General features: G+C 47.1%; 1 protein-coding gene across 3 annotated transcripts in view; it reads left to right on the top strand.

Moving 5' to 3' along the window:
- Positions 1 to 20,863, top strand: part of LOC147428117 (transglycosylase) — a 174,461-nt gene that overhangs the window by 108,335 nt on the left and 45,263 nt on the right. For 2 of the 3 annotated variants that reach the window (XM_086496310.1, XM_086496308.1), the window contains 3 exons: positions 337 to 437; positions 1,062 to 1,240; positions 2,957 to 3,010. In XM_086496310.1, coding sequence (XP_086352436.1) covers positions 337 to 437; positions 1,062 to 1,240; positions 2,957 to 3,010 — 334 coding nt within the window. The remainder of the gene's footprint in view (positions 1 to 336; positions 438 to 1,061; positions 1,241 to 2,956; positions 3,011 to 20,863) is intronic. The other variant, XM_086496309.1, reaches the window with a different exon arrangement.

Consider the following 20,863-nt stretch of genomic DNA (forward strand, 5'->3'; position numbering starts at 1 on the left):
TATTATGTAGTTAATTCTTTAAAAAAAGCTCGCTCAGAGCTAAAAAAAAGCGCTCGCTAGAAAATGCTCGCCCAAGAATGTCATTCCTGCCTATGGAGGGGGAAGCAAAGGAGATAGCATTTGACAAAGACCTGTTTTACGAGTCCTATTATGGCTAGGTTGTGAAAGGTGAGCCTTGATAGGCATGTGCATCCTTGTGGTCGATCCTAAAAGTTTATTTTTTTGTATTTTGGTTTTTCTTGACATAACTAATTGCATATCTTCTGCAAGGGTAGATTTCTATTTAAATAGACAGATAGTTCCCTTGCAGAGTGTTCTCTTCTTATTGTTTTGCAGCAAGGGCCTTCTCAATTGCTTCAGGAAAGTAGAAGAACCTAACCTTGATTCAAACTCACCTCCAACAACCCAGCAAGCCTCAAATTCTTTGACTTCCTCAGGTGACAATTGCTTTCAAATATTTGAATGCTAACTTTTTCATTACCAGGGCCCAATTAATTAAGGCAGTATATTTTTAGGGGAGTTTGTTCACCATTCTTTTGATGGATTGCAAAGCAGAAGATTGGATCAAACCTAAGAAAGATTCATTCTCTTAAGCACAGGGTCTGCTACTATCGCCTTTTTATAAACTAGAGCCTTTAAGGAGAATTTCGTATTTACTGACGTATTACATTTGTGACCTCCTAAGAATGAAGGCGTGATTGCTTCAAAGGCTTAGTGAATATTTGCTTGATACTTTACTATGTTAAGTTTTTGTTCTTGTATGTTCTCTGAATATTCAATGCGCCACAATGTTTCATGTTTGGTGTTTGCAGGTTCATGATGTTCTTGCTGTTGCTTGTACATGTTCATAGCACAGTTTTCCTTTGTAACTGTGGCATATTGTATTTTGGGGCATACCTTCTTTTGTGTGAGAGACAAATTTTAGAATCCAGATCATCCTTGTGCTCATATTAAGACGACAGAATATTGACTGCCTCAAACAATTTTGTGAACAATTCTGAAGAAAGAGGATTATTGATCAAGGTACCAACCATGGCTAATTTTGGTGAACACTCACTTAGATATTGCAGGAATGAAGTGGGTCTATTGGGATGAAAAAACATCTCCAGAAGATATGGCCACTTTGTGGAGGCATGAAGGGGTCAAAAGAGAATGGTTGAAATCTGGGGAGCAGATTGGAAAGGTGCGCTTTGCACGTGATTCTGAGCTCAGACCTCATCTAACACGAACAGAACTTAAGGTAATCAGATGTGCTTGAATGGAATAATAAACCTATGTCTAGACTTTCATTTATGTATACATATGGATTGCTAAGGGAGCATGGCAAATGTGTTAATTCCTAGAACCACATTAGGACTATCACACTAAATGATAACTCGTATCCGCTATTGGGCACTAACAATGATGCTGGTGGCAATATTATATTTTTTTGTCAGTATTATGCAAGATGAACTTCATCCGTATATTGTCTTGCGGATGATAACCATGGGTTTATAACATGCTCTCTTTCATTTGTGAATTTGGGCTTCTCTAGGATTCCCTATGCATGGGCACATGCATGTGTGCATTCCTCTCTGTGCTTGTGTGCATTGATGAGCCTTATTTTAAATGCAATTTTTATCTTAATATGTGTGCCTCCTTTTATGGAATCTTTATGTACACCTCTTTTCATGTGTTTCTGTTTTATATTTATCAAGCTTAAATTTAGCACCACTTTTGAGACTTCGCTTAGGAGCGGAGATCCGATTGTGCCTAATATCACACTGAATGGGTGTGCCTACAATGGCAAATATACAGAGTCTATGAATTAGAAACAGGAAGAGTGCATGCCCCTAGGGAACATCAGGGTAAAGCAGGGCACCCGGTTTTTACCCAGGCTTTTGGGACTCTACATTGATGAGGACTTGGACTTTGTGGAATGTGAGGCCCAATGGAAAAAAATCTAGCTGGAGTATTGATACCCATCCTATTATATGGGAATTACATTGTGCTTATTTTAGACTCTTCGGAGGGATTATAAAAACATTTGTTACAGTCGTGGATAGAGATCTCATAATTTACCTTTGTGAAACCAAAGTTAAATGTGAGTGCTCTCCCTTCCTCACTGCGAGCTCTTTCCCTCCCTTACTCGCACCCTGCTGTCATCATGACCTCCTTCCTGCTCGTTGCACAGAGTCATGTTGTTCCCTCACGTACTCGAGAGCCCTGGAATTTGATGACATGTCAGCATTACTCTCCATCCAACCTTGTAACTCCCTTTGAAGGGCTTCTGGACCTTGTTGGTACCTTGTCCACCCAACCCTATGAAATTACCAAGTGGGTTGCCCAACAGTCTATCCCATGATGTCAAATCTCTCTGGGTGCTGCTTATCTCTTTGTGCACTCAATCAGTGTGTTCTTTGGTGTCTTTGTTTCTTGCCATATGGATCCTTCACTTGTGTTATGGTTCATGACTATTTCTGTTATCTTCATGCATCCGTGTAAACTATATTATTGTCTACTTTTCAATTACTTGTATGGTTCCTTCATTTTGTCCCGATCAGTGCTGACAATTTCTGGACATACATTATTTTTACTTGAATTTTATGTTCACTCATCTCCATCTCACTACCAATAGCTCGTGTCCTCTATCCCCTTGCAGTCATTCCTGTCCTTCCCTTCCATTTCTTTCTGGCACATCAAGTCTTGAGTTCCAGTCTTGTTGGATAGTAGTCTCTTAGAATTTTTCCTACGTTGTCAAGGAGATTTTTTGGTGGTGGTGGTGGTGGTGGGAAAAGGGGGGGGGGGGGGGGGGGGGATATTTGTGTGCGTGTACCTTGCATTATGAAGAGGAAGGCATCTCCAATGAATCTGCTTGCTAGACACCAAAAAGCACTAGCCTGTAAATACTTGCCAGAAAACCACCTCCAAGAGGAATTCCTACTAATGTTATCGTTTTGTTTGGATTTGTGTCAAGGCAATTGCAGAGGCAGTGTTGTCGCAGCATTTTCAGGGAGGAATTTTGAATGAGGTAAAATTCATGTTTGAAATTTTTTCAAGCTACTTCATGCCATGTTTGCCTTTGAAAGTTAGCATTCTTTTTCTGAAAGACTTAAAATTATTCTGGAAGATTGGCCCTGACATCCCATCTGGTGGCAGCATGTGCATTCTGAACTTTATATGTCTCATTTGGGCTGGGAGGGTACATATGGCTAGCTGCTATGGTGCGTGAACACTGTTGGAGGACCCTAGTCTCTGAAGAGGAGCACATTTATGAGTCTAGAACCCAATCTTGAATAAGTTGGCTGGATATCAAGTGACCACATGCTCAGTTGCTTACCTGTCTCATGGTTGCTTTAAGCCTTGGGGGCAGGTCTTGTTAGCAGATTTTGTGATGGATAGCACCGGAGTAAGCTGGCATATCTTGATTCACTGCATGGCAGCAGCCAAAAAATAACTATGGACTGAAAGAGGCTGGTGGATGCAGCCTTTGGAGCTTATGCCTTCACCAGGTTAAATTGGGGCTTCTATTGCTATTAGTGGCGGTCAAAGTTAGGGTTCACACATAAATTGACGTCATACATGATGGGGGGTTACGTGGGTTGTTGAAAGTGGAGTGTGGGGAATTTTCCAATGTAAGCTCAAGTGGATCAAGGTCTTGGGACAACTGCCTGATTTGAGATATTAATAGGCGTGCTGACAAATTGTTCATCTGAGAACATAGAGCAATGAGGAGGTGGCAAGGGTCCTTTGGCGACGAATCGGACCCGATGAAGGTCCACCGCCACCGGCACCGGGTAGAGAAGAAGAAGGAAAATGAGGGTCTTTGGGTCGATACCTTTGCGTGCGGGCTTGGCTTTATGGTTGAATTGCCGATCCTTTTCCTCAAGCTCCTTCCTCTTCTCGATGGTTACGTTAATGCAAAATCTCACCTCATGTCCCGACACTCGAAGAAAGTGTGCCCTCACTTTGTCATGCCCCCCTTTCTGCGTGTAAGAGCATAGCTTGCATGCCCATGCACTGTAGCAGGCTACAGTGTCACTTTCACAGGACAGTTAGTTTACAGTTGGGATTTGGTCAGTTGGTCTTTGGTTTGGTCGGTTCACACTAGACGGACTCGTTGGGCAGAGACACGTGGCGGGGATAGGGTGGTCTAGTGGACATCGTGGCCAGGTCACCACTGCCACCCAGTGGGGATAGACTTAGATGATGTTCCTTTTTGAGCCGTTGGTGGCTCTTGATGATTGTACATATGAGTAGTCGTTTTGGGCAAGTGGCATTATCTTGTACGTAGCCGTCTAAAGTGAGTCGATACACAGAGCACGTCTTCACCATCCCGGCACATCTGAGCCTCGACACCCCCTTTGTACCTGTGAGTCCTAGGCTGGAGCTGAGTGTGCTGCCACGCCAGAGTTTGTATCAGTCTTTGAGATAGTCGAGTCATATGTTCTGGTCTGCTGTTGTGTCTTTGTGAGCTCTGTTGACGTCTATTGTTTCCTTTCTGTTCAGTCTGTTTGAGTGAGATTGTCACGCACATTGCACTGAGGACCACCCACTGTAGAGAGCACGACACATTATCCGCGCTACAGGTGCTCTCATTTTGGCGATCATGGTGGGACCTCAAAGGAAGTCTCACTCTTGTGGAGATACAGATCGTAAAGCTAATCAGGTGTTACCTGGCTCCGCACACTTGCTTGCACTGTGTAGATAGTCTGCTGGTCTGGTCCTCTCTCGCCCTGGTCCAACCAATCCTCGTCCTCGTCCTCGTCCCTGGTCTTGGTCTAGTCCTCGCCCTGGTCAAGCCCTCCTCGTCCTGCGAGCTAGGGGGTCTAGTCACTGGTCCTGGACCAGGCGGTCTAGTCACTATCCTCACTTGTCCTGTTTTAGACCTGTGTTGTTCACTGCATGACACATACAAGGCGGTCAGTTGAGCATCAAAGCGCACTACTGAGCCCTCTGAAGCACTATAACCGAAGATGCCCTATGGTATCTAGTAGAAGTCCATTAACCTCATCAACCATACCTCCACATACGACATCCCCCATTCCTTCATCCTGTTCCACATCTTCCAGATCACCTTCTCCAGCAAAGCTCTCTCCTATTCTGCTACAACAGGCTATTGAGCAACAGGCTCAACAAGGGGCCATGGAGGCGTTGGCTAGTGTGTTGGCCAAGGTAAACATCAAGTTCCCCACCTTCAAAGGACTCTCCTCGGAAGATGCAGACGACCATGCACGGAGGTTCGTATCTCTCTGTAGAGGACGTGGTCTTAACAGGGAAGATGCTTATCTGGTACTTTTTCCATCCACCTTGGACGGCTTAGCAGACAAATGGTACAGCCAGTTTGCAGAGAATCATTTTGCAACTTGGGCAGACTTAAGACAACAGTTCTGTGCAGCTTTCAGGCCGGGCGACTACCAAGAGAAAGTGTTGGATGAGTTGGCCAACATGGTGCTCCAGCCAGAGGAGACTTTTGCAGAGCTTATGACCAAACCAAGTCTCTGGTTGCCAAGCTTCCCCAGCAACCCGGTGAATTCATGGTTAAGAAGTGGGTGGAGAAGGCGCTTCCGAAAACCTCTCAGCAAAAACTCCGGGAGAGCCTCCGACCTGACGCCACTCTGGAGGAATTCATCGCAGCTGCTACTAGAATAGAGGGGGCTAGGAAGCTGTTCAACAACTCTCCTCACATAGATACTCCCTCTGTGTTCTCGGAGGTAGTCCTGCTGATCCTTTGAATTCCTTGCGCAGAGAACTCGAAGCCCTCAAACTACAAGGCGCCCTCCAAGAAGAGAAATCAATCTCTCTGAGACAAGAGAAACCATGGCACCTTGAGGCTTTGGATCAAATCAAGAGAGAACCAGAAGAGCTTGGGTCTCAGCAGGAGACTAAAGCTCTGGTATGGTGCAACTCTTGTCGCTCTCCTGGACATCCTCCACAGGACTGTCCCCTTCGAGCTTATTTCCACTTATGCGAAAAATATGGGCACGAAGACAAGGATTTTACTATATCAAAGGATTGCGGCAAATACAACAAAGTCTAGGTCCTTCTCTCCAACAAGGGCTAGCACCTGCATCCAACATGGTCTCAACCTATGGCCATCAAAACCCGTTGCCTCCTCTGCTGACAACACCCCCTATGCAGCAAGGTATGCACAACAACTTTGCACCCCCTCGCTTTTATCATGCTAGTACTCCCTTAGTTCCCCAAAGCTTCTACACCTCAGCCTCCAGCACCATGCAACAACAAGAGCAGCGACCACCTCGTCCCCTGTTTCGTCCGTCTAATCGGCCAATCTTACGCTACAGATGCGGTGAATATGGCCATTACCAAAGTAAGTGTCCTTTACCTGAAGGGTCTTCTCCTTGCAGACATTGTCCGGAGTCTAAGGACCACTACAGTAAAGATTGTCCCAAACAAAGGGCATCCTCATCTTCCGGCCCGAATCAAAACCAACAAGAGTTTACATTCCCGAAAATCAATCTAATCACAGTGAACACCACCCCTCAGCTAGCACCTGCTACACATACAGTTCAGCCACAATAAGCAGCAGAGCTTGCTGGGGTGCTCACTCGAGCACAAAGAGCAGCCCTGGGTTTAAGTTTGCCAACGGGACCATCCTATCCAACCCTTCCGCAAACTGTTCAAAATGTCGCACCCGTAAGTGGTGCAAAGAATAGGCCAATCTCTATGCTTTCGGACATTGATGGAGCCTTCCTGGCAGCAGTAGTAGCTAACTTGCAACAGGTCAAAGTTTCCTAGGAGGCCCAGGTTGTAGGAGCTAGGCCCACAGCAGAAGCAATCTTGAAGAACACCTTTCAGGAAGTGTCTTTATGAGATGCTCCGGCTAGATGCAACCCTTAGAAGTGACACCCTCTCAATAATTCAGTCTTTGTACCCTAGTACAGGGCCTAGTGGCGGGCACCTACCTGTGCAGCCCTTGGAGTCCTACATGATTTCATATCCAGCTGCTCCCCTCACCGACTATAAAAGTCCACGTCTTACTGTATCTATTCTTGGGCATCAATTCTCAAGCGTCATAGTGGATGGTGGGTCTGGAATCAATCTAATGCTCGAATTTACCATGTCAGCCTTAGGTCTGCAGCCTACTTGCCCTGTTCCATTCACTGTTACATTGGCAGACTAGAGGACAGTCTACCCTGTGGGCATAGTAGAGAAGGTGCCTTTGAAGGTACAAGACTTCACATTTAGCTTGGATTTTGTGGTGGTCAGTCTTCCTCAGGTGAAGGGAGGATTCCCTTTGCTGATTGGTAGACCATGGTTGCGGCATACTAAGGCACTTCATGATTGGGAAAACGACGCCATGTGGATACATACTCCCGGATCCCAAATGCAACCAATCCGGCTTGAAGGAGGGATGGATCCAGTGGCTCATCACAGCTCATTGTCAGTACAATCCAACCCCGACCCTGAGCAGCCCATCCCACCTGACGGGTCTGACGAGGACCTGCTACAGTGGTTGGAAGCTACCACTCGATGCCATGCTACATGGTCTCTATTCAAAACTCACTTGTACCGCCGGTAACACTCTCTCTTCAAACTCCTCAGGAGGACACAGATGTCCAAAGTCCTACAGCGGACAGTACAACAGTCGAAGAAGTAAGTGTGTCAGCCCCAAATTCTCATGCTTCGAATGACCCGCCGATGGAAGCCCTCGGTTTTGGGGAACCTATAACACATCACCGAAGGGGGAAGAAATCTCCTCTGCATCCACTCGCCAAAGATTTCCCCCTTCTTGTAGCATCTCCCAAGTCGGACCCCCTATAAAAGCACTCTATCATGTCTGGGTCTGAAGATTTACCCTTCGAGGAGCTCCCACCAAGATGGTTACAAGAAGAGTATGCAGAGTTTCCAATCGATCAAACACCTGCACATGATGTCTTAAAGCTCCAGGAGGCAGCTCACCTCTCATCTTCAGAAGCACCCTCTCCAGCTACACCCCGGGACTCGGTCAGAGAAGTCAACCTGGGAGATCCTGAAAACCCTCAGAGAAGTCAACCTGGTTATAGGAGCATCCCGCATTACTCAATCAGGTAGTCTCTTTCATACACTCTTTTAAAGATGTTTTTGCTTGGTCCTACAAGGATTTTCCCACCAGAATTGGGTGTCCATACTGTACCTCTGGTTGAAGGGGCTAAGCCTGTAAGAGGCCGAGCTTACAAGCTCAACCCGAAGTATGCTGAGGCGGTCAAGTCAGAGTTAGAAAAAATGCAAGAGATAGGGATCATTGTACCTGTGGAGCACTCTGAGTGGTTATCACCCATGGTGATAGCGCCTAAGCAGTCCAACAAAATCCGTGTGTGCGTAGATTACCGTGCTCTGAATAAGGTAACTATCCCATATGGTTTCCCAACACCTTTCACTGAGCGTGTGCTCGAAGATGTAGCAGGGCATGTATTGTACAGTTTCATGGATGGGTTTAGTGGATACAATTAGTTGGGCATCCATCCAGGTGATCAGCTGAGGTGATCAGCTGAAAACGGCCTTTGTGACTCCCTGGGGTATTTTTATCTACACTCGAATGTCTTTTGGGTTGAAAAATGCCCCACCTTCTTTCAATAGGGCGGTATATCTCATCTTTTGTCCTCTGCTTACGGATCATCTTCGCATCTTCATGGACGATTTTTCGACCTTCTCAGGTGCTCAATGCTCAACCCCAGTGGAAAATCTAGAGGAACACCTGGCTCAGCTCTCTGCTGTCTTCCTCAGGTGCAGAGAGGCACGCCTAAAGCTAAATCCTAACAAATGTCATTTTTTGGTTACTGAAGGCACACTTCTAGGCCATGTGGTGTCTGCTAAAGGTTTAGCGCCTGACCCAGAGAAGATCGTGGCAATCTTAAAGTTGCCACCTCCCATCAACCCAAAAGGGGTATAGAGCTTTGTAGGCCACACAGGTTATCATCGCAGGTTTATACGCATGTATGCACAGGTGGCTCAACCCCTAACCCGCCTAACCAGTGTTGCTGTTCCCTTTCAATGGTCAAAGGCAGAGGCTGAAGCTTTTGCATACCTTCAAAAACGCCTCACTGAAGTGCCTATCTTAGTAGCTCCTGACTGGTCTCTCACCTTTCATGTGCATACAGATGCCAGTCAACTGGCTGTGGGTGCGGTGCTGACTCAACCTAGTAAGGACTACAACCTGGATCGCCCTGTTCACTATGCGAGTTGCCTATTCACCAAGGCAGAGTGCAACTATAGCACCACAGAAAGGGAAGGTTTAGCTATTGTGTATGCTCTGCAAAAATTTCGGCACTACTTATTAGGGGTCCACTTCACAGTTATTACTGATCACCATGCAACAAGCCGCAGGTTGCAGGTAGAGGATGGCGATGGCTACTCTTATTTCAAGAGTTCGATATCGAAGTGGTACTCAGGCCCGACAAACATCATGTCCTCGCCGACCACCTTTCTCGCGTTCACACTGGTGAAGAAGCAACAGGGGTTGCTGACAACTTTCTTGATAGCAGTCTCTTTAAGGTGGATACCACTCCGGAATGGTACGGCGATGTTTTGCATCTGCTTTCTACTGGTCTCTACCCAGAGAATGCTTTTCCCCGGTAGAAGAGACGCCTGTTGTTGAAGTCTAGGCCTTTCACTCTGATTTGGGGCCAGCTATACAAATCAGGGCAGAATGGTGTTCTGAGGCGGTGTGTCTCCCCTCATGAAGTCGAGTATATTTTGGAGGATGCCCACAGTGATCCCACTGGTGGCCATTACCCTGGTCATATTACTGCACAGAAGATTCTCCGGTGTGGCTTATGGTGGCCCTATATTTTTTGCGATGCAATTGCCTATGTAAAGGTATGCGATGTATGTCAGCGCTGTGCCCCTAAACCAAGCAAACAGTCAAACCGTCCTTTGCAGGTCTCTATGGCATGGCAACCCTTTGAGAGATGGGGCATAGATTTTGTAGGTCCAATTACTCCCTCTGTCCAACCCGACAATCGGAAGTATCTCTTGGTGGCTACAGATTACGCAACAAAGTGGGCAGAGGTACTAGCAACAACGGACTGCACTGGCACTACGGTAGCCAAGTTTCTCTACGAAAATATTTTGTGCAGGTTTGGATGTCCCTTGGAAATTACCAGTGACAGAGGGAGTCACTTTGTGAATGAAACAATTTCAACCTTGCTTGCCAACCTACAAGATTTTTCACCGAAAATCTTGTTCCTATTACCCTAGAGCAAATGGGCAGGTAGAGAGCACTAATAAGGTTCTGATAGCACTCCTGCGGAAAGCATGTCATCTTCATCCCTCGACTTGGGCTCAAGCTATCCACGGTACACTTTGGGCATATCGAACTTCTTTCAAAGCCACAACCAATCACACCCCATTTCAATTGGCTTTCGGGTTGGAAGCGATAGCACCTTTTGAATTCAACTCAGGTTCTCCGCGAGTGGGCAGTCTTCGTGCCAATGGCGATTTGGGGTCGGCATCTGTCTCTCGTCTTTTCCTTTTGGATGAAAGCCGAAGTTTGGCTTCACAGGCTTTGGAAGCAGAGCAGCTTCGTCGTAAAGCCTGGCATGATCGCCATCTCAGAAAGCCGCAAATAACACAAGGAGCACTGGTGCTACTTTATCAAGCCAAGTTTATGAAGAAAGCAAAGAAGTTGGTCCCAGCATGGCAAGGACCATATAAGGTGATAGAGATTCTACCCCACGGAGCTGTACAATTAGCCAGTCTTGAAGGAGTTCCATTGCTGTTAGTCAATGGATCTCAGATCAAATGCTATCATGCTTAAGCTGCCGCTCAAGAGTCTAATTGGTCTACAATCATATGTTGAGCTTGCCGATTTCTGAACCTTTAAATAACTTCAGAATCACTATCTTCGGCATCCTTGCTGTTCCTTTTCATCTTATCTCATACACCCCCTCCTTAGACAGCTCTCCTTCTGCAGACTCTATTAAGTTCAATGGGTTTGATTCTGGAATTGGATAAACTCTACCCTTCAATCTCTGTCTGTCTCCCTGTGTAAATCCCTTCTGTGTTGTGTGTGTAGAAAGATTCTAGTCTTGGGCATAACCTATTCTCCTCAATCTCGACTCAGTTCTTTTTCACAGCTTTTGCCTCTCAAGTGAAACTCAGTTCTTTTGTTATGCATAAATGCCTTCGGATCCTTGAGTGGGGGTATTTATGAAGGTACTTCGCGTTTATCTGCCACTACTGATTCTTTCTCAGTACCTTGCAATTATCCATGCTTTCTATTAATCAAGTACATAGATTGGTCGTAGCTGAATCTTTAAGGTCTCCGGGATAGTTTCCTAAGCGTTAAAACTCCCTGTTTATTTTCTGCTACCCTCGACCTTGTCTCTCCTCTCAACCCAATTCCCTAGCCCTAATCCTCGCCCTAGCGCTTTCCCTCTCTCCTCGCCCCTCGTCCCCTTACTCGCCCTCGTCCTCTAAACCCTCGCCCCTAGCCCTAGCCCTACCCTTTCCCCTCGCCCTCCCCTGTCCCCTATCCCCTCGCCTCTCGCCCTTGTCCCTCCCCTCGCCCTAGCCCTAGCCCTCCCCTATCCCCTCGCCCATAGCCTCTCGCCTCTCGTCTTTCCCTCCCCTCGCCACTTGCTCTCTCCCATTCCCTATACCCTCACCTCTAGCCCCTCGCCCTCGCCTCTAGCCCCCAAGCCTCTTGCCTCGCCCCCCTCACCCTCGCCCTCGTCCTAGCCCTCCCATTCCCCTCGCCCTCGACCCTCCACCTCGCCCTCACCTAACCCCTCGCCCTCGCACCTAAAGCCCCTCAAGTCCCTCGCCGTCCTCAGCCCTCGCCCTCGCCTCCTCGATGATGCGCCAAAGGCAATCAAAAAAAAAAAAAAAGCAAAGACCAGAAAAGCATATTAAAAAAAGAAAACATCTAGAAAGCGAAAGCTTACTTACCCGGCTTTAGCTTCAATTTAAAAGTAAATCAGCCTCAACTTCTTCATATCAGAAGCGCCAAGCGTCCTCCTGACTCCAACCTCTTCCCATAGTCAGGGTGCCTCCCAAGCTCCGTCACCCTGCTACCCAAGTTTCTCAGTGGAAGTCCTTGCAACAGTTTATAAAGATGGTTCGTACTCGGAATAGAGAAAAGCATCTCCAATCAGAGGAAGAGTCCTCTACCTCTGGGGATAGCTCTGATAGTAAATCAGACTATGCTCCTAGTTCAGAGCAGCTTTCGGAGGAATCTTCAGAGGAAGATTCATCCCAATCAGTCCAATGCTGAGAGGGTCACCACTCTCCAGGTGCCTCGCCCGTCTGGTGCCCTCTCCAAGGTACCTTTACTAATGATATATCATTTACAGGCGCCGAATCCGGCACTCAAGGATGTGTTCTCTCAGCAGCAAATGATACACTTGGGTCTTCAAAATTTGGCTCAGGCCGATTTGTCTTGCAATATCTTTACTACCAAGCTAAGTTTCCTCTTGCTCACTTTTCCAAAGCTGAATGGTACTACACTTACAGTGGAGGATATCGGACAGCAGGCTATGGGAATATTGACTGTGCTAGCACCTCTGCCCCGCAACCAAAACCTTCTCGAATCTCTCACCAGAAGAAACTGCAAATGCTTGTCAGGAACTTTTGTTGGACTCACATCCAGACTATCACAGGAGTCGGCTGTTGTATTGAGTGTTACAGTATTATTTTTTACTGCGCGCACCGGAAAGAACAGGGGTTCCATCTTCTCCGGGTTCTCCAGCAATATGCGATGCTTTTTTTTGTCTCTACCACTGCCTACCGTATCCATTTCACCATCTGCTGTTTAAAGCGCTACACGACAGAGCAAAGCGTTTTCGGACTCAGCGTAAAGGGAAAGCGGAAAGGTTCAATTGCTATGCAGCCCCTATTATGTATTGGGTAGTGCAGATTATGCAGCAAAAGACAGATGCAACAGCAGTTCTCACCCTTCAAGATGATCCAAAAGAGCAAGACCATTCCAAAATGGCCAAAGGGAAAGGCATCTTGTGCAAGAGGGCAAAGGTACAAAAAGATTCGTCTGAGCAGCTAGCAACACTACCCTTCTGAGAATCACAGGTCAAAATCTGTGACGTCCATACTACAACACCAACAGTGCGTATGTCTACTTCTGTGGCCACCTCAACTTTCACAGCACCTCTTGTGAGTAGTGTTGTAGTCACTAAAACTCAACCTCAAGTTGTGTCGCCAGCACCACATACTACTCTTAGTGTAGGGGCACCTAGGGGACTGCAGGGGCATCTAGCTCTGGGACACCTACATCTGAAAAGCATGACATATATGAGACTTTTGCGCCTCAGGCCGACAGACTTTTAGAGGCGGACAGAAGAGCCATTTTGATGATTATGAATGTAGCCCTCTCATTGCAAGGTACCAACGGTCTGCATCGCGCTTGCTATGACGGTATGACAAGGGAAGTGCAAGCTCATCTTCAACGAGCGATGGATAGGGACAATTTCATTGCTACAGCTCAAGATCGCATAAGAATCTTAACTCAACAGGTAGTGGACCTCAAACATATTGTCCACACTCAGCAAAAACAGTTAACATAGGCAAATGATATGACCGCAGCAGTTCAGGACCTCTGTCCTGTGGTACATACACTATGTCCCTCATTTGCAAAATACCAAGCTGTAGCCATTTCACAGACAGTTCCAGCTACAGCTACAGCTACAACTACAACTACAACCCCGGTTTCTCCCCAAGTTCCTGCTATGGCAACACAGACACAGACGGACGTTTCCAAAGCACATTCAGGGGATTCTCAAACAACAGAGAAGCAAATCCTACCAATATGGAGTCTAAGCCAGTAGGATTGGTCTCATCACAATTTCATGGACCCTCTATGGCCTCCCCCTCCCAGTCCCCATCCTTTCCTCAGCACTTCTACGGCTTCCCTGGATTCCAACAACCTATTCCACCCTCTCAGCCTGCCCAGTCTTTTCCTGGGTTTCCACCAGCTCCACCTACTCACCCTCACCCGACACAGCCTGCTGCTCATGGGGTGGCTACTCCATACCCGATGTACCCTTCTCATGGCCACTACCCCTCACCATACACTTGGCCTCCATCTCCTTATCCACCTTTCTATCAGCCTCCTCCATCATCCGACCACCAACAGTAGATCGCCGATATTTCAGTTCTTGAGTTCCGCTCTCCGGGACGGGCAGCGGTCTTGTGGCGGGCAACCTGTAGCAGGCTACAGTGTCACTTTCACAGGACAGCTAGTTTATAGTCGGGCTTTGGTCAGTTAGTCTTTGGTTTGGTCGGTTCACACTAGACGGACTCGTTGGGCAGAGACACGTGGCAGGGATAGGGTGGTCTAGTGGACATCGTGGCGAGGTCACCACCGCCACCCAGTGGGGATAGACTTAGATGATGTTCTGTATGAGCCGTTGGTGGCTCTTGATGATTGTACATATGAGTAGTAGTTTTGGGCAAGTGGCATTATCTTGTACGTAGCTGTCTAGAGTGAGTCGATACACAGAGCACGTCTTCACCATCCCGACACATCTAAGCCTCGACACCCCCATTGTACTTGTGAGTCCTGGGCTGGAGCTGAGTGTGCTGCCACGCCAGAGTTTGTATCAGTCTTTGAGATAGTCGAGTCATATGTTCTGGTCTGCTGTTGTGTCTTTGTGAGCTCTGTTGACGTCTATTGTTTCCTTTCTATTCAGTCTGTTTGAGTGAGATTGTCACGCACATTGCACTGAGGACCACCCACTGTAGAGAGCACGACACATTATCCGCGCTACATGTACGAGAACCTCTGGCCGCCGACAAGGTGCTCTCTGAGGTCACTTCGTCCCACCACGACCATTCCTTTGCCTTTTGGGTGTTGCTCGCATGAACAGAAGAAGAAGAGGCCATGGATAATTGGATTATCCGAGAAAGAGAGAGCTTGATCCTTGAGGGTTTGAAAATTGAGAGAGAGAGAGAGAGAGAGAGAGAGAGAGAGAGAGAGAGAGAGAGGGCTTGAAAGTTGAGAGAGAGGCTTGACTCCGTTCAAGCCTTGAGGGCAAGCCCAAGGGAAAGATCTTTAGAGCTTGAGGGTAGAGCTTGAGAGCAAGCCTCAAGGGAGAGAGAGCTTGATAGCAAGGGAGAAAGAGAGCTTGAGAGCTTGTTGCACTTGTGAAAGGGGTGAGGGGGGGGGGGCAATCTATAAGGGCTGCCAGAAAGAAGACACTCAGAATCTACCCGTTTCTTCCCGTTTATAGCCGTTGAGGACTGTCCATTGCCCGGACGTTCTGAGACGTGCCGAACCCGCCGTTCCGATGACTGTCTGCCTGCCGGAACGCCCAGATGTTCCGGGATGTTCCCTGGTTCGGAAGCATGCCGGAACGCCAAGCCCGATTTGGGAAACGACGCCATGTGGATCCATACTCCTGGCTCTCCAATGCAACCAATTCGACTCAAAGGAGGTATGGATCCAATGGTTGATCATAGTTCTTTGTCAGTGGAGTCAAGCCTCGACCTGCAAACAGCCTACCCCACATGATGGGTCTGAAGAGATCTACTACAGTGGTTGGAGGCTACCACATCGCTGCCATGCTATGTGGTCTCTATTCAACCCTTGCCTACTGATCCACCCTCTTCCTCCCCTGCTCCAGCTGAGACCAATGTGCCACATCATCTAGAAGCCAATGTGAAAGTCACTGAAAATCATGCGTCTGTTGCCCCCTTGATGGAAGCCATCGGCCTCGGTGAACCTATCACACATCATAGAAGGGGGAAGAAATCTCCTTTGCAGAGTTCACCAGTGTATCACCTCTCCCCTTAGCCTCCTCTGTGTCTGACTCCCCGCCCATGCGAAAGCATTCTGCTGTGTCTGAGGACTTATACTTTGAGGAGCTTCCACCAGGATGGTTACAAGAGGAGTATGTGGATTTTGACATTGATCAAACACCAGCCGATGTCTCCAAGCTCCAAGAGGCAGCTCAATCTTCATCTTTGTGATGCACCCTCACCAGCTACACCTCTTGACCCCATTAGAGAAGTCAACTTGGGTGACCCTGACGACCCTCAGTACATCCTCTTAGCAGCTTGGTTATGGGATCATCCGCGATCAAGTAGTCTCTTTTATGCACTTCTCTAAGGATGTTTTTACCTGGTCTTACAAAGATTTGGAAGGAATCCCACCAAAATTGGGTGTCCATACTATCCCTCTGGTTGAGGGGTTAAACCAGTCAGAGGCCGAGCTTACAAGCTTAACCCTAAGTATGCAGAGGCTGTCAAGAAAGAGCTAGAAAAAATGCAAGAAGCAGGGATCATTGTCCCAGTGGAGCACTCTGAGTGGGTATCACCCATGGTCATAGCGCCTAAGAAGCAATCCAATAAAATCCGCGTGTGCATTGACTGGCGCGCCCTGAACAAAGTCACTATCCCAGATGGTTTCCCCACACCCTTCGTTGAGCATTTGCTCGAAGATGTGGCAGGGCATGTACTTTACAATTTCATGGATGGGTTTAGTGGCTATAATCAGTTGGGCATCCATCGGGAGATCAAGTCAAAACGGCTTTTGTGACTCACTGGGGTATTTTCATTTACACTAGAATGTCTTTTGGGCTGTAAAATGCTCCGCTTCTTTCAATCGCACAATACATCTCATCTTTTGTCCGTTGCTCACAGATTATCTTCGCATATTTATGGATGATTTTCAACCTTCTTGGGTGCTCAATGTTCAAAGTTCAAACCCAGTGGAGAATCTAGAGGAGCACCTCGCCCAACTCTCTGCCGTCTTCCTCAGGCGTAGGGAGGTACGTCTAAAGATCAATCCCAAACAAATGCCATTTTTTAGTCACTGAAGGTACACTTTTAGGCCACGTGGTGTCTGCTAAAGGTTTAGCGCCTGACCTAGAGAAGATAGTAGCCATCTTGAAGTTGCTTCCTCCCATCAATCCCAAAGGTGTTCAGAGCTTTGTAGGCGACACAGGCTAGCATCGCAGGTTCATCCGGATGTATGCACAGGTAGCCCAACCATTGACCCGTCTCACGAGTGCTATTGTACCCTTTCAATGGTCAAATCTCGAGGCTGAAGCATTTTCATACCTCAAAAAACGTCTAACTAAAGCACCTATTCTAGTTGCCCCCGATTGGTCCTCCCATTTCACGTGCATACGGATGCCAGACAAGTGGCTGTGGGTGTTGTGCTAACTCAACCTAGGAAGGAGTTCAACCTGGATCGACCTGTTCACTATGCAAATCGACTACTCACCAAAGCAGAGGGCAACTATAGCACGACAGAAAGCGACGGTTTGGCTATTGTGTATGCTCTATAAAAATTTCATCACTATTTATCGGGAGTGCACTCCACAATTATTACGGATCACCATGCCTTGTGCTATCTGCTAACAAGCCGCAAGTTGCAGGCCAAGTGTGGCATTGGCTACTTCTATTTCAGGAGTTTGATTTCGAGGTGGTCCTCTGCCAGGCAAGCATCATGTCATGGCTGACCACCTCTCTCGCGTTCAAACAGGTAAAGAAGCTATAGGGATTGTAGATGACTTTTCAGATAGCAGTCTCTTTAAGGTGGATACAACTCCATAATGGTACGTCGATGTCTTGTATTTGCTATTTACTGGCCTGTACCTAGAGAATGCATTTCCCTTGCAAAAGCGAAGGTTGTTGTTGACCATTCACTCTCATTGGCGGCCAGGTCTGCAAGTCAGGCTCAGATAATATTATGAGGCGGTGTGTCTCTCCCCATGAAGTTGAGCATATTCCTGAGGATTCCCACAATGGTCTCATTGGTGGTGTTGCTAAATTGGCTTTATCTGACAGAAAAATAATTCTAAATGAATTATTGGATTTATAAGTGAGAGGGTTTTCTCACTTGGATCAACAGAAAAAATAATTCTAAATGAATTATTGGAATCTTAAGTGAGAGGGTTTTTCTCACTGGAGACATCCGAGTACAGAGTATTCCTAGTGCGTCATTGAAAGTAATGACGGGAGCACTGAGAACGGGAATATCTGTAAGGCCACCAGGAACGGGTACTTCTGATGCGTCACATCGGATGGGTGACAGGGAGCATCAGTAAGAAGTATCCGACCATCCGGGAACGGACATCTCTGATGCGTCATAGGATGGGTGACAGAGAGCATCGTGAAGGGGATTGTACCGTAAGTTCGGTAGGAAAGGACTAGGTGATAGGTATTCCTGATGCGTCACAAGGTGGATGACGGGTACATCGGAAAGGGGATATCCATAGTCGAGAGGAAATCCGAACTGGAAAAGAGGAATACGCGTAAAGACGCAAGCACAAGAATAAAGATGGGTTCTGAGAAGCTTTTCTTAAAAAGCGGAAAATTTTAACGAGTTTTTTAACGCGAGGAATCTATGTCTGCATTGTATTTGTGCGTGTGGTTGCATCCAGGGACGCCTGTGAAGTGTTGTGAAAAGCATTGTTTTAAACTTATAAGGTTTTATTGAGTTTTTGGGCATGTGCAGACCAATTTAAAAATATGCCGGCCGTCCACTTAATAAGTGGGCAGCCACTTAGAAAATAAAGCAACAAAACCAGCCAGCGAATTCTCTCTCCCTATTTCGGGTAGAACAGAGGGGGGGGGGGAAAAAAAAAAAAGTCTGCGATCTCTACGTGAGCAGCTATTCATACCATGGTCAAGGAGCTATAAAAGCACCACATGTCCTCACTGAAAAGGGTTTTTTACCAACGCCAGCAAGAGGAGACTCTGCCGCCAGAAGACGCGAGAGATCGCGCGAGACTACGAAGCACGGAAGTCGCTTTTCCTGTGCAAGAGCGACAGGTATCTATTGTGGATTCGCCGTACGAATTGTTGTCGCGTGTTTGTGTGTGTGTTTGCAGGTACTTCATCGCGAAGGAGAAGCGAGAAGGCTTCGGCCTACGCTTGGGAATTCCGGGAACGGAATTCGGAAATTGTCTGTGGAGTCTGGGCATAACGCACTTCCTTGAAAGCGACAACCACTCACACCCCTTTCCAACTAGCCTTCGGCTTGGAAGCCATAGCTCCTTTCAAATTCAACTTGGACTCCCCTCGAGTAGGCAGTCTTCGTGTTGATTTGGGTATGAGCTCTGCCTACATCTACCGTCTCTCCCAACTTGAAGAGAGTCGCTTGTTAGCTTTCAATTTACTCCAAGCGGAACAGCTCCATCGTAAGGCGTGGCATGATTGTCATCTTCACTAGCCGAAATTCAAGCCCGGATCATTAGTGCTACTCTATCAAGCTCGCTACCAAAGGAAATCCAAAAAGCTCCCAGCTAACTTATCAATTGTTGTTAATCAGCAGTATCTCCAAAAATGGTTCGCACTAGAAATCAGGAACAACACCTCCAATCTGAGCAGGAGTCCTCGACCTCCTCTGGGGATAGCAGTGAAAGCAAGTCGGACTATGCCCCAAGTTCAGAGCAACTGTTCGAGGAACCCTCCGATGAAAATTCGCCTCAATCAGTTACTCTCAGCAAGGTGACCACTCTCTAGGTGCCCCACCCTTCTGGTGCCATCTCCAGGCTACCCCTACCTATGATATATCACTTATAGGCCCCCAACCGAGTGAAGGATGTTTTTTCTCAGCAGCAGTTACTACACCTTGGTCTCCACAATCTGGCTCAGGCCGATCTATCTTGCACCATTTCCAATGCTAAACTGAGTGCTCTTTTACTCACTTTTCCCAAACTAAATGGAGTTACTCTTACAATGGAGGATATTGGGCGTGTGATGGGGATATTGAATGTGCCTGTACCTTTGTCCACCACTAAAACCTTTTCCAATCTCTCCCATGAAGACACTGCTAATGCGTGCCAAGAGCTGTTGATACACTCACATACGGAGTATACCAGGAATCAGCAGCTGTACTCCAGTTTATAGTATTACTTTTTACTGCGTGCACCGAACAAGGGAGTGGTTCTTTCTTCTCCAGTTGTGTGTGATGCATTTTTTTGTCTCTGCCACTGTCTGCTCTATTCTTTTCACCATTTGCTATTTAAGGCGCTTCAGGACAGGGCAAAGCGATTTCGGACCGAAAGAAAGGGGAAGGTTGAGAGGTTTAATTGCTATGCAACCCCCATTATATATTGGGTAGTGCAAACTATGCAACAGAAAGCAGATTCCACTGCTGTCTCTAATCTGCAAGATGATGCCAAAGAGCGGTCAGGTTCATCTAGGGCGCCCAAAGGGAAAGGCGCTTTACACAAGAGGGCTAAGGTAGAGAAGGACTCGATCGAAGAGCTGACAACATTACCATTCTCAAAATCACAAGTTAAAATCTTTGACGTGAGGGCCGTAACTCCAACAAATGTGAGCGTGACCACTTCTATGGCCACCTCTACCTTTACGTAGTGTTGCAAGCGCCCAAACACACACTCCAGTTGTGTCGGTAGTCCCACCTACTCCTACTCCTAGTATAGGGGCACCTAGCTCTGGGTAGCCTGACCCATTGGCCAAATTTTCGCCCCAGGCCGATAGACTTCTAGATGTGGACAAAAGAGCAAGTTCAACTATTTTAGATGCAGCCATCTCCTTGCAAGGTACTAACGGCCTGCATCATGCTGTATATGAGAGGATGCAAAGGGAAGTGTGCAACCACCTTCAACGATCGATGGATAGGGATGCGTTCATTGCTCAGGCTCAAGATCGCATTAGAATTCTCACTCGACAAGTACAGGACCTCAAACATATAGTCCATACTACTAAAAGAAGCAAATGATATGGCCGCAGTTCAGGAACTTTCCCCTATGGTCAGTTCAATGTGTCTCTCCTACGCTCAACATTAGTCTATAGCTGTTTTACAAACAGCTACAGCTACATCTCTCACAACTACAACTCCAAGTTCTACTCATGTTCCTGCTATGGCACTACAGGCGAACGCTTCGAAAGCTCATTCGGGGGATTTTCAAGGAGCCGAACAACCACCACCTACTATGGAGTCGGGGCACCT

The sequence above is a fragment of the Adiantum capillus-veneris genome, chromosome 23 (genome assembly GCF_014529385.1).
Source record: "Adiantum capillus-veneris isolate H3 chromosome 23, ASM1452938v2, whole genome shotgun sequence".
NCBI lineage: Eukaryota > Viridiplantae > Streptophyta > Polypodiopsida > Polypodiales > Pteridaceae > Adiantum > Adiantum capillus-veneris.